Here is a 12,955-nt window from a genome sequence, read left to right as displayed (position 1 = left end):
CCAGAGGATGTTCTGGTTGTTTAAAGGCTTTCTAGAATGCAAGACATTCTCTAAAGTATTATGAAATGAAATCAAATACATTAAGGTGGAAAAAAAAAACCAAACAGGATTATTTTAAACTTGTCTGAATTTTCTCTACAGTCTCACATTCCCCGTTATAATACATTGATTTTATCTTTCGTAAGAAACAACCAAACCAATAATACCTCACAAAAAAAGCAAATAAAACTAAAAGATAAGTTAAAGCAATAAAGATCACAGGAAAAAAAAAATAGAAACTTTTTTTTTTTAATGTTTTATTTATTTATTTGAGGGAGAGAGAGCGAGAGAGCAGGAACACAAGCAGGGGGAGCGGGGGTAGAGAGAAGCAGGCTTCCCGTTGAGCAGGGAGCCTGATGTGGGACCCGATCCCAGAACCCTGGGATCATGACCTGAGCCAAAGGCAGATGCTTAACAACTGAGCCACCCAGGCGCACCGAAACTTTTTTTTTTTTAAGAAACGTGAATGACTTACCCAAGCAAGAGGCAATCAATTGCTAGGAAAGAGGAAAAAGAAACTCATGGATGGGTTTTTGCTTGCTAGTTTCAGGTAGGAATTTAAAGGGTCTGCCTACCTGCAAATTAGAACCTAGAAGACACTCACCTGTATTGTTTTGTGCAGCAGCTGCATAGGAAAACAGAAATAATCTTTTAAGCAGTTTCGGAGCCTGGGTATGATGAATTATGCCACTGACAATCTAGGAAAGAACCAAACAATGGGTATAGTCATACTTTTGGCAGATAAACACTTAGCTGTCTAGGTTTCCAGCATGCTAATAGGCTCCTATGGGCATCACGTAAACTCTGAGGTCTCTATGATATTACCTTTTGGAATAATGCCAAGTAAATAGAATGTTAACAGTTTTGTCAGGTCTACTAAGAGCTTTGAATTTCTAGGGAAAACTTTAAAGATTTTATTTATTTATTTATGTTTGTTTGTTTATTTGAGAGAGAGAGAGAGAGAAAAGGGAAAGGAGCGGAGAGGGAGGGGAAAGAATCCCAAACAGACTCTGTGCCAAGCACAGAGCCCAAGGCAGGGCTCGATCCCATGACCCTGAGACCATGACCTGAAACCAAGAGTTGGATGCCCAACTGACTGAGCACCCTGGCACCCCTGAATTTCTAGGGAAATTAAAAAAAAAATTTTTTTTTAATTTATCCATTCATTTGAGAGAGTGAGAGCACATGCGTGTGGGGTGGGGTAGGGAAAGGGAGAGAGAGTCTTAATCAGACTCAGTGTAGAGCCCAGTGTGGGGCTCGATTTCACAACCCTGAGATCATGACTTGAGCCAAAGTCAAGAGTCAGGTGCCCAACCACCCTGGCGCCCAATTTCTAGATAAATTTTTAAAACATAGTCTCATTTATCAAAAACAAGGTGCTACAAAAACTTAAGTGCCATGTTCAGATACTCTAAAAATCTGACACATCAGAGACATAGGGCTAATATCAGACAATAACCAAGACACTTAGCTATTCTGATCCACTTGTGGACTTTAAGACCTTCTCCTAGAAGATTAGAAAAAGAAATCAATCCATTGTGCTTTTTGTCTGAAGTTTCCAAACAAAAGTATGTTTGGACAGATAGCTAAAACCATCATTCAAAATGAAGTTTCTGGCTTCTCAGGTACTTTCCCTATATACACCACTCTTTTCCTGCTTAGAATAGATACCGGAGTCATGTTCATTATTCTAACTGAACTACCACACTCCCTGAAAGAAAACCAAGGAGTTACCCGTAACTGTGTATAACTCAACTGTAGCCAGAACGACAGGTGAGCCAGCCCCTCTCCACATTTCCCCTGATGGATTTACCAGGACAGTGGCAAGTTTGAGACCTTCAACACTTTAGTAACAGAGTCGCAGAAGTTACAGTGACAACTATAATCAGTTCTTCCAGTTACATATTTCTATTTGCTGCAGCAACCAGATTAAGTTTCCTTGGTGTCCAAAATCACAGGCCTCATTTGGTAACTCGGCTTTGCCCGTCTGCCCCATGTACCTCTTCCTCCTCCCACATACTTCTACAACTTCCCAGATATGAACTCCTCTGTTCCAGGACTTGGGGGTCTCTACTACTACTTTTTGGAAAGACTGTCAGAGGTGGGAGAAGAAGCTTGCCTCCTGCCCCTGGTTTATCACCTCCCACTCTTTCGAGGCTCCAGGAATAAAACAATCACGAACTCTAGGATTAAAGGTAGCATGTGCCAACATAATACGCAGGCATGCTTCACCAAATTCTCTCTCAATTCTAATCAAAGCATGTGATTATAAGCCAATTTCAACTTTATGGAGTGAAATGCACCCCCTCCACCTTCATGCAATATAAGCAAAAAGAGTTAGTGGTGATACATGATGGGAAAGAAAACCTACAAATACATGCAACTAGTTACCCTTTTGACTTCCTCTTCTTTTGTGTACCTCAGACCAAAGTGGAACACTCGCAGGTCTTTGCAGTGGATGATGAGTTTCTCAGGGTATTTCTTCAGTTGTCCAAAGAGAGGTTTCTTTTTCTCATCAAACACTACACATTGATGATGAAATCAAGAAGGGAAATCATGTTATAAGGCAAAAAGTTAATGCTGAGGAAACAGGTAGACTATTCACACCTCTCAAAAGTGAGAGGAAAGGTGCTGTCTTCGAAGTAACTGTCAGCAGGGGCCCCGGCTCTCTGACAATGGGCAGCGTTCTTCATTCCTCTGGACAAGCTCAAAATGGACTGACTCCAGAAGCTAAGATTACAAAAGATGGAAGGGGGTCACTAGGGATATGCTGTCAAGACAGTTGAGACCTGGCTTTATGGCCAGGGGCACCTCCTGACACTTCCCTCCCTGCCCCGGAATTTGAACCGCACAGCACCTACCGGTGTTGGGATCATCTTAAATGGCTACTGAATGATTTCTGAAAAAGCCCTTACTGCCAAAATATAGAACTGAAGCACAGAGAGGCTTGACCCTTAGCAGAAAAGACTCAGAGTACAGTGCAACAAACCTTTATCAGATTAGTCTTTAGAGTAAAACCTACACACCTCACACGGACAGTCACAAGTATGATCTAGCATATAATGGCACTGCAGAGTATTAGAAGAGGTTCCAAATTCAAGTGCAAGCTCCTCCAGCTAAGTGGCCCCGAATAAGCCACTTTACATCTCAATTTTCTAATCCATAAAACTGATTTAAACAAATATGTAAAGAAATTTTAGTAAACTGTGAAGGACCACAGAAATATTATCATTATCAACCATACTTCCAAAGGCTGGCAACACCCCAGAGGAAAAGATACTTACCTCCATAAATCTGATCAACACAGTGGAGTGTGATGTCATTTTCTCCTATAACCTTATTCTTAAATTGGGTTTCCTAAAAGATTCAAAAGGAAACAACTGTGACTCCTTTCTGTGCCCTATTAAACATTTACAGACAGAGCAAATCACCATTTTCCAATTGCACATTAGGAAAAACAGAGAGGGGGTGGGTGGAAGAAATGGGTGAAGGTGGTCAAAAGGGGCAAACTTCCAGTTATGATAAACAAATCATGGGATGTAACATAGAGCCTGGTGATTATAGTTAATACAACTGTATTATATATTTGAAAGTTGCTAAGAAAGATCTTCTCATAAGGAAAACAAATTTGTAACTATATAAGGTAAGAGATGTTAACTAAACTTATTCTAATAATCATTATGCAATAGACATGTATCAAATCATTACGTTATATTCCGTAAAATAATAGGATGTTATATGTTAATTATATCTCAATAAAACGGTGGAGAAAATTGAGTGTATACTCTAAAAAACAAACAGGGAAATGGAGCCGGCCACATTCTCTAGGAAAGGGATGATGAAGTGTGCTAGGAAAGCTGGTAAGCACTTTTTTTTTCCAAACCCAAGCACGACATGCCATTCCTGGGCTGCTCCCAGGCAAACTGGCCATGCCACAATCACTTGGAGAGGTTAGGATTTCTCTACACAAATGCAAACTGGTGAGTGACAGCTACAGGAAGGCACGTTTAGGAAGAAAACACTGTGAGTGCTGTCTGTATTCGGACGGGACAAGGAGCCAAGCCACTAGAGCAGACAGCAGAGCAGGAGACCACACTCCAAGGCAGCAGGGGCGGGTTGGGACCACTGAGTTTGCATCAACATACAGCACGTCCCCCGAGGACGTGGGCTGTCCTCTCCCTCACTCCACTTGCCTATTCTCCGTAAGCAGGGACGAGTCTTAAGAGGACACTGCGACTGGGGCACAGTAAACCCAAATTCAAGTGCTGCATTCAGCATCAGTTTCATTACCGAGCTCAATTCCTGAATTTGAGGGACAGCTCAGTATACAGAAAACATGGGGAACTAGTATATTTGGGGAGATGTGATTCCAGTGAGTGATATGTACTGTTCTAAAATACAGGAGAAATTAAGAACAAGTTGAAGGTGTCAACCTACAAAGTCAGATGCAAGCCAGCGTGACTTGAGGCACTGGAGGGAAATTTAGAATGGTCCCACCACTGAAAAGAGATCCCAGAGGACAGAGAGCAATCTAGTGGTGAAGACTTCTGTCCTTTGTGTTTAATGTGTGTTGGCAGGTAGGGGGCGGGGGTAGAGTCACTGAGGAGCTGGGAAAAAAGACAACAGGGCCACAAATGCACTGCTCCCCTCAAACTCCGCCAAATGCAGCTCATACATACATCATTATCCAGTGCCGATTCGTCATCGCCCAAGAAAGCAATCTTAAAGTCTGTGCAGACAAGTTTCCCATAGATCCCACGCTGACAGGAATCTTCCTGGACATACTTCAGCACTGTGCTGGCTTCACAAAGCAGCTGTTCACCTGATCAAAACCAAAACAAGTCCTCCTGAGAGTCTTCAGGGAACATACAATATGCGACAGTAAAAGCTTCCCCAGCTCTCGTCATGGAAAAGACAAACGCACAACATGCTACAGCTCTTCAGAACCTACACTTTCAGCACAGCAGGGGCTGCAAACCTGAGGCACGAAGATGAAGCAGAGTGGGGACTGCTGGTAAGTGAAACCAAAATGGCTCAGATACACCTTCACATGGGGCACTTCCCCATCTTCTCGCTGTGAATGAGCAAAGTGTCCAATATGTGGAAATGATCTCAGCTACTTGCAAGCACAGACCTCAGTGTTCCTATTACTTGGGCCCAAGCAGGCGTTCCCCAGAAGTGATACCCTACATGGAATTAGCAAGGCTCTAGAACACAGAGCTCAGGCCCGCTTTGTGGGGAGAGTGGGCCATCATCTCACTCTGGACCTGAGAGAAAGCGGGGTGCCTCCCCAGCCACAGGGCTGGCAGGCAGCTTCCTCAGACACAGAGGTGCAGCATGACCACATGCATTCTGGCTCCACAGACAAGGATGGGAGGAAAAGGGAGGTCAGAGGTTTGTGGGAAAAAAAATGGTTTCCTCTCTTTCTTAGTTGAGGGTGTTTCCTCTCAGTGTGTCACCTTTCCTGCTCCATCTGCAGGCGCCCAGCCTGCTCGAGCAGCTGTATTTCCTGGAGATAGAAAGGACTTTACAGTCAAGATTAGGATTTTGGGATAGGTAAGCGTTCACTGCTCCCTAGAAACAGAGAAGCTTATGAGGGCTAGACGTCTGGGTGAGAGCAGAAAAAGGAGAAGGATATGGAAGATATAAAAAACCAAGTGCAAATATTTTGTAACAAAAAAGAAAAGGAATATTCTTCTCTTTCAATAGACAATCGTCTCCCCTTAGAATCTCCCTCTGGATATTTTCTTCAGTGTCTCTGAATGTACTTTTTGGCTCATAATTCACTTGGTCTAACTTTCAACATGAAAATAGAGTTTCAGACACTAAGACTATCAAGTGATGCATATTATGGTATATTTTTCCATCTCCCAAGGGGTTAATTACTAAGGAAATACAGGAAGATGGCTCAGTCACTAGGTCAGCCTCTAGAGGGACCACCGAGCTCGAAGAAAACAATGAATCGGGGCCTTGTTAGGGTTTAAAATAGTTCAGAAAAAATGCCTCAACTAGTTCAAGGTGGAAGATACGTGAACAAGGTTTCCTGAGCTTTCAACTCTTAGCGTGAAACACTTTTAACAGTGTCTCCCCAAGACCAGGCAAGCCGGGTTCAGGCAGTGGCCGTGCGCTGGCGACTAGACACCGGCACACAGCAGCTAATACAACATCCCGTGCGGCTCTGCAAGCCCAGCGTGCTGCACCATTGCTATCAGCTTGCATGTGCAGAGAGGGTCTCAAATCATGGGAAGCGGGAGCTGGAAAAAAATCAAGGTCTAGTCTGGGAAACAGAGGCGGCTCATCAAGAAGAGACCTCAGGTAATCCAGAGGATGAGAGAATGTGCTAACACTACACTAAAAATCAAAGTTCCAGGATCTATGACCCAAGGAAAGGAAGGACAATGTGGTATGTGGATTAAGATTTCGGCCATTATTAGTAAAAAACAAAACAAAACAAAACAAAACAAAACAAACACACACCTCTGAAACTCAGAAATATTTTTAAGTTTTAGGATCCCAGTATTTACCAAATAAGGTGGATCAGTCAGAAACTTGTGCATATTCATATCCTCTCAATAAACATTAGTACCAGAATGAGGCCTCCATTGCTTTGGGGAAATATACCCAAAAATCTTATGAAAAAAAGCTATTGGGATTAGAAAAAAGAAAATGTTAGAAGAAGAACCGAATGCACAGCCCCCAGGACAGCCCCACCCGTGGAAGGGGATACAACCACCCCGTAGTTTCTGTCTCTGAATTCAGGAATGATTAAAGCTTAACTTCAGATACAGAGTCTCTCTTCCATCTCAAAATTATCCAACCAATTCAGACTCTCAGTGATGACCTCAGAGCAAAGCCGTGGCAGCCCCAGGGTTAGTAAACCCCGACCTGTCTGGTCCTTACGCTCAGATGCATACGCAGAGACCACAGGTGAGGCCAGCCACCAACACCTGCCTGGGGAGGCAGAGACAGCTGTGCTAGTCCAGGGCAGCTAGTCCAGGGCAGCTAGACCTCAGCAGCATGAAGAGCGTGTGGAACGTAAGGCTCTGTGGGGGACCAGGACTTTCCTGAGTGGAGACCAGAATACTGGATGTATCCATGTATGGTGACCCAAAAAAGGCCTAATTTGCTTGTGAAGGAGGTGAATTTCCCAGGCTTATTTTCATCAGCTTGGGTGGAGGGGAAAACAAGAAAAATTCTTGGCAGATGCTGTAATATTCAGACCTAGGTATGTAGTGATTGAACTAAAGACCTTGATATTTTTGTCCAACTCATCCCTATTATATGCTCTCTGGGTGAAAACAAAGGAGTTTATATATAGCAGTACCAGGGATGACATAATTTATCACTGGCTTTGAGTTGCACATAAGGTCTGAAGCTAAACATGACCGTTACCTGGCAACAAGTGAAGAGTTACTTCCTTCTCTGTTACTTCTTTCTCATTTGTGTGAATTTCCTAAAAGAAAAGAACAAATGGTAATATTTTTCTTTGTTTAAAGGCTCAAAATGAATAACACAAAGTCATGCTTTCAGAATACACACTAAAACATCATATACTGTCAGGAGTTTTTTATTTGACAAGCTACTTTTTAAAAATGTATTTTTAACTAAAGACAGAAAATTCCAGCAAATTACTTCAGTGTACTAAATATCTAGAATCGACAACTATTACTTGCCCCCAGTGGAGTGGCAGGAATGGGCACCCCCTATCTAAAAGAACAAATGTCACACAGAAAGTAAGGCAGCTCCAACAGAGTCAGAAAGAGAATGGGAGACATTCCACAGCATGACTCCCCTCTTCCTCCAGTGAGAACAAAGGATCAAAAACAAAAGATGATTATGTGTTCTTGAAAGAAAATGGACATATGTCAAGGGCTTGAAGAAGAGGAAAATAGGAATGTGTCAAGTCAATACTGATCCATCTACTCTGTAGCATACCGAGTCGCGGTAAAGACAGATGGGAAAACATTCCAAATTACCTAAAACCCCAAGGCAGTGCAATGGGACACAATCACTTCTAATAAGGAATCAAGGCCAGGTTCTTTGTCACTGTTTCTCAATGAAAAGATCTTCAAATGCCTTCATGTTGGGTTCACTGTTTTTTGGGTATTTAAAGATAATTAGCAATCCTTAATGAATTAGTGGAACCCGGGAAAAGGTCATAAATGGGTGTTAACATAACAAAAAGAGAGGCCCGGTGGGCCTCCTAAGGCAATCTATCATACCATCTATTAAGCAGTCTTGCCAAAATATCTATCCTCAATCGGCGTGGGTTTCTATATCAATCTACCAATGTATAAGAAACACTGGGACAGAGAAACATGTTAAATGACACCACGGGGATGCAGCCAGTCAAATCTTCACTGTGGAAAATTCTACACGACACAACCAGCTTTGTTAACAGATAAAATCAGAATTTGTTTTGTTTCGTTCTTTGGCATGAGGCTCTACGTGGTAGGAGTTTCCTGAAGTTGTGAATTCAGACTGAAATACTGAATACTGAAATCTTGAAGCTGAAGAAGAAAATCATAGCTGTTTCAGAAAACCCATTTTTTAAAAAAGATTTTTATTTCAGATAAAGAGAGAGTGAGCACAAGGAGGGCGAGGGGCAGAGGGACAAGCAGACTCCCCACTGAGTACGGAGGAACCCAAAGCAGGGGGCTCAATCCCAGGACCCTGAGATCATGACCAGAGTGAAAGTCAGGCACTTAACTGACTGAGCCACCCAGGCGCCCCTCAGAGAACCCATTTTGACCATGGTGTATTTTAGAGATGGTTACAGTTTACATCCCAAAAGATGCCGAAAATCCAGTGGTTCTGAAGAGACAGTGCTTCTTAGACTTGGAGAGTGTCACATCATCTGGGGATCTTGTCATCTCTGCAGGTACTCACGCCTCACCACAAGAGTAAGGAAATCAGAGTGCTGGGGGTCCAGCTGGGCCCTTGGTTTTGCAAAAAGCTCCCCCAGATGATTCTGATGCATTGCCCTATGTTGTGCATCTTGCATATAGAAATGCTATGAGTGTTTTGGTAATTTAGAAATTCTCTTGGAGCTTTCACTGTCTGCCATTGGCATAGAACTAAATTAAAGCACAATTATTTTTGACAGGTCTGCCATCTTTCTCCAAGGAGATAGCAAAACTATTCATTAAATTCAATCAGTTGTTAGAAAACTAGTGATCATCTTGACTAGTGCTTGGAATTCAGTTCAAACACTGCAGCCAGCTTGGAGAGGACTAGCCCTACTATTATGTGTGCAGAAGTAGCATCTTCTAATGATAATTTATACGCTTAAAACTACATCAGTTCTTGAAATGGTTAGTGGAATTCTTTCTTTACATTCTATAAACAAAATAATCAAGAGACACCTTTTAGGATTCTGTCCTACCCAAAACTCCCTTTCCCCAGTCAACTGTTCTCTGCTCCCCCAAGTTCCTGGAGTGAACCACCACTTCACCATCAAATGCGTGGGAAAAGGACAGTGGTCCCTGAAGAGCTTATCGTTTTATGTCTCAAATTAATTTGGCTGAAGATCTAAAAGAAGTTAACCAAGCTGGCTACTTAAACTACAACTTTGTAAATTTGGTCACCACAAGTATGGTAAAGCAGAAAAAGCTGTTCTGCAGAGAACAAGAACCATGAAAAGGTAATGTGGAGACAAAAGCCCCCTCTTCCAGACAAATGACCATGGCTGGGACTCTCACGGTTTCCGAGGCTTTACTGAGGCCCAGCCACACCTTTGGCCCACAGTTCTGTGAATCACACCTGCATCCTTACAATAAATCCTCTTGTTCACCTACATTAGTTACAGTGGTTTCTGACTGTCACCAAGGGAATTACTGACTTAGGTCAATTGCATTAACAATACAGAAATCATAAACGACTAGAATCACATATTGCAACATGTCAATGTACAATATATCCAGGCCTTAGGATTAGGACCCATGTCATAGCTGCCACCTCACAGGTAAGACTGGCAGCAAAGAGTCAAAATGCCAGAACTAGCATCTACTGCCTCAGTGTGTGGGTTTTTAGATGGAGTGAGGATGTATGAAGCCTCCAAACCATAAAGCCTCGTACGAGTTTGCCATCATTCAGCCGATTAGCCTTGTCATTTCTAAACTAAGTCATATATGTATTTGCATATACATATACATTTATACACACACATAAATTGTAAGCAGAGGATGCTAGCCTTCTAAAGGTAACTGAGGTTTATTCATAGGAAGAAAGAAGAGATTTATAAGACACAAAGGTAATTTAAATGAATCCTACCAAGTTCTAGGTAAACAGGAGTCTGCAGTCCAGGGGGAGAAGAGACAACACAACACTCTTGGACAACCATAATACAACACGACGGACGATGAATAAAGGTATTGATGTGGGGCTCCAGGAGCACACAAGAGGGGGCCTAAGTCCCCAAAAGAGGGAGGAGAGGGGAGACTGTTCAAACAAGTGCTTCTCATGCTTCTCCAACTGCCCTCAGTGCTTCTAGGCAAGTGGCTCCTAAGGAACGTGCAGGAGTTCAAGGGACGGTCAAGCAGAGAGAGGAGGTGCAAAGACACAGAAGCAAGTAATTCTGCAAGAGGTGAGAAAGATGGCAGGGTGAGTGGTGGGATTCAGGCCATTTTAAGGAGTTTGGGCTTTAGTCCATGGGTAGTGGGGAGCCCATGTAGGATTTTAAACAGGGCAGTGAATTAAGCACATAGCATTTACTATCTCTGAAGCAGGTCTTTCAGGAAAAAGCACAGGACTAAACCAGGAACTCTTTGTAGGGTTCTAGCCTACAAAGATATCAGAGGGATCTCAGGCAAGTGTCCTGGCCTCAGTGTACCCATCTAAAAGAATGGAATTAAGAGCCATACTACCTGCCTTGCGAGATAATGCGCAAGAGACCTGTGCAAGGTCAAAATCGTGACAGTGATGGGAGCCTGAGCATGTGTGTCCAGAAAGGAGGCAGGGTCCTTGATGGCTTTCCCTCACTGGAAACAGAAAGGAAAGCCTCCCCCACAGACCCACTCTCTCCATTCCAGAACACTGTCACAACAAGCAACTGAATTCTCAGAGGGATGAATATCAATCTACTGGAACATTTCCTGAAAGAAAAAGGGGAAAGGCTGGAGATCTTTTCCCACTCACCATCTTCTTTTTTTTTTTTTTTTTAAGATTTTATTTATTTATTTGACACACAGAGAGAGATAGCGAGAGAGAGAGAGAGGGGGAGAGAGCACAAGCAGGGGGAGCGGCATGCAGAGGGAGAAGCAGGCTTCCTGCATGAGCAGGGAGCCCGATGTGGGGCTTGATCCCAGGACCCTGGGATCATGACCTGAGCTGAAGGCAGCGGTTTAACCAACTGAGCCACCCAGGCACCCCCCACTCACCATCTTCTTTGTCAAATGCCCCAAAAGCTTAGTACACATTTTTCATTTTAAACATACTGACTCCTCTTCTTCCCTAGAATAATGTTAAATACATTTGGATGGTGGCAACAAATTGCTGACCAATAACTGATCTGAGAGAGAAAAGGGAAAACACACAAAGCAGCTAGCTAAGTCACTGAGAAGCCACGTATTTTATGAAGCGTGTGGGAATTTCAACATTGGAGAGGGATGACAGAAACACCACCGAGATTCCTCACGGGGCTCAACCTCCTAAGTTTCTGCTGCTACCCCTCAGACTGCCCTCAGTGCTCAGACTGCTAAAGTAGAGATCAGAATAACACAGTAAGATTACACTGCTGCTGAAAAGCCAGCATCCAAGAAAAATCATCAAATGCACGTGAGCCCCTGCCTCAAATGCCACTAAAGAATTATAACAAGACTTTATTCATCCACAACACAGGTAGTACAGCAACCTCATCTACTTTGAACGCTGTCGAAAATCACGAAGACTTGGGGCGCCTGGGTGGCTCAGTCTTTAAGCATCTGCCTTCGGCTCAGGTCATGATCCCAGGGTCCTGGGATCGAGCCCCTCATGGGGCTCCCTGCTCCGCGGGAAGCCTGCTTCTTCCTCTCCTGCTCCCCCTGCTTGTGTTCCCTCTCTCGCTGTGTCTCTGTCAAATAATAAAATCTTAAAAAAAAAAAAAATCACAAAGACAAAAGGATTTCTGAGCAGTAAACACAGATGTGTCCAAGTTTGTGCACGGCAATCAAAGCCCTCCACAATCTGTCAGGCTCAGCTTTCACTTCAACTGCATGCTTTCACTATAATCATAATAACCAACTAACATTTACCAAGCTGTTATTATGTGCCAAGTAACGGCTCTTCGTTAGTATCTCATTAATCTGCACGACTACTCTAGCACTGGTATTACCTCCATTTTAAAGATGAAGAAACTGAGGTTTAAAGTGGTTCGGGAACTTTCCTTTTATAGGAAATAAGTCACTAACCCAGGGTACAGCCCAAGCCCTGACGAGCTCCAGAACTCAAATTCTTCGCTGCTAAGTATTAGTTCTAACAAACATGGTCTCTGGTTTCCTACTACAAAAGGGAAAATGGTTGTGATAGCCACTGCGTGTAGTAGGAAACCACTCTCCTATTACAAAACTGATTAGGACAAATTAAGAAAATTCCCTTAGGAGAACTGTACTTCACTATACAAGGATTTGCCACATCTAGGACAAAAGCATGTGAAAGCTAAAGTCAGCTAACACTCCTGAGAATCTGCTGAGAGGCTGAAAAGAAGCCTGGTTTTCATTCCACTAGTTCTCAAAAAGTAAATTCTCTAGTTTCTTACCAAGTTCACGTTTAAGGTGCTCATCTTCTCAAAAGTGTGACAGACCTAAGGCACCTCGGAAAGGCAGAAAATGGGCCCTGCCAGAAAGCTGTTGACTTTAAAAAGAATGGGGAGTGTGGAGGGTGATCCTACAATGAAGCTCTCATAGGCCAGAATGCTTACAAGTATCAAAATGCTTCACAT

At 43.1% G+C, this 12,955-nt stretch overlaps 1 protein-coding gene across 2 annotated transcripts in view; it reads right to left on the bottom strand.

Moving 5' to 3' along the window:
• Positions 1-12,955, bottom strand: part of MTMR12 (myotubularin related protein 12) — a 68,615-nt gene that overhangs the window by 34,647 nt on the left and 21,013 nt on the right. Inside the window, exons 1-6 of one of the 2 annotated variants that reach the window (XM_027605861.2) lie at positions 12,773-12,838; positions 7,432-7,492; positions 4,719-4,861; positions 3,324-3,396; positions 2,431-2,561; positions 644-737 (exon numbers count right to left, since the gene is read on the bottom strand). In XM_027605861.2, the coding sequence (XP_027461662.1) occupies positions 644-737; positions 2,431-2,561; positions 3,324-3,396; positions 4,719-4,861; positions 7,432-7,492; positions 12,773-12,796 (526 nt within the window). In that variant the 5' untranslated portion in view covers positions 12,797-12,838. Of the gene's footprint in view, positions 1-643; positions 738-2,430; positions 2,562-3,323; positions 3,397-4,718; positions 4,862-7,431; positions 7,493-12,772; positions 12,839-12,955 lie in introns of those variants that run through there. The other variant, XM_027605860.2, reaches the window with a different exon arrangement.

Source organism: Zalophus californianus, chromosome 5, assembly GCF_009762305.2.
Source record: "Zalophus californianus isolate mZalCal1 chromosome 5, mZalCal1.pri.v2, whole genome shotgun sequence".
Lineage (NCBI taxonomy): Eukaryota > Metazoa > Chordata > Mammalia > Carnivora > Otariidae > Zalophus > Zalophus californianus.
This window is presented reverse-complemented; position numbering and strand designations above follow the sequence as displayed.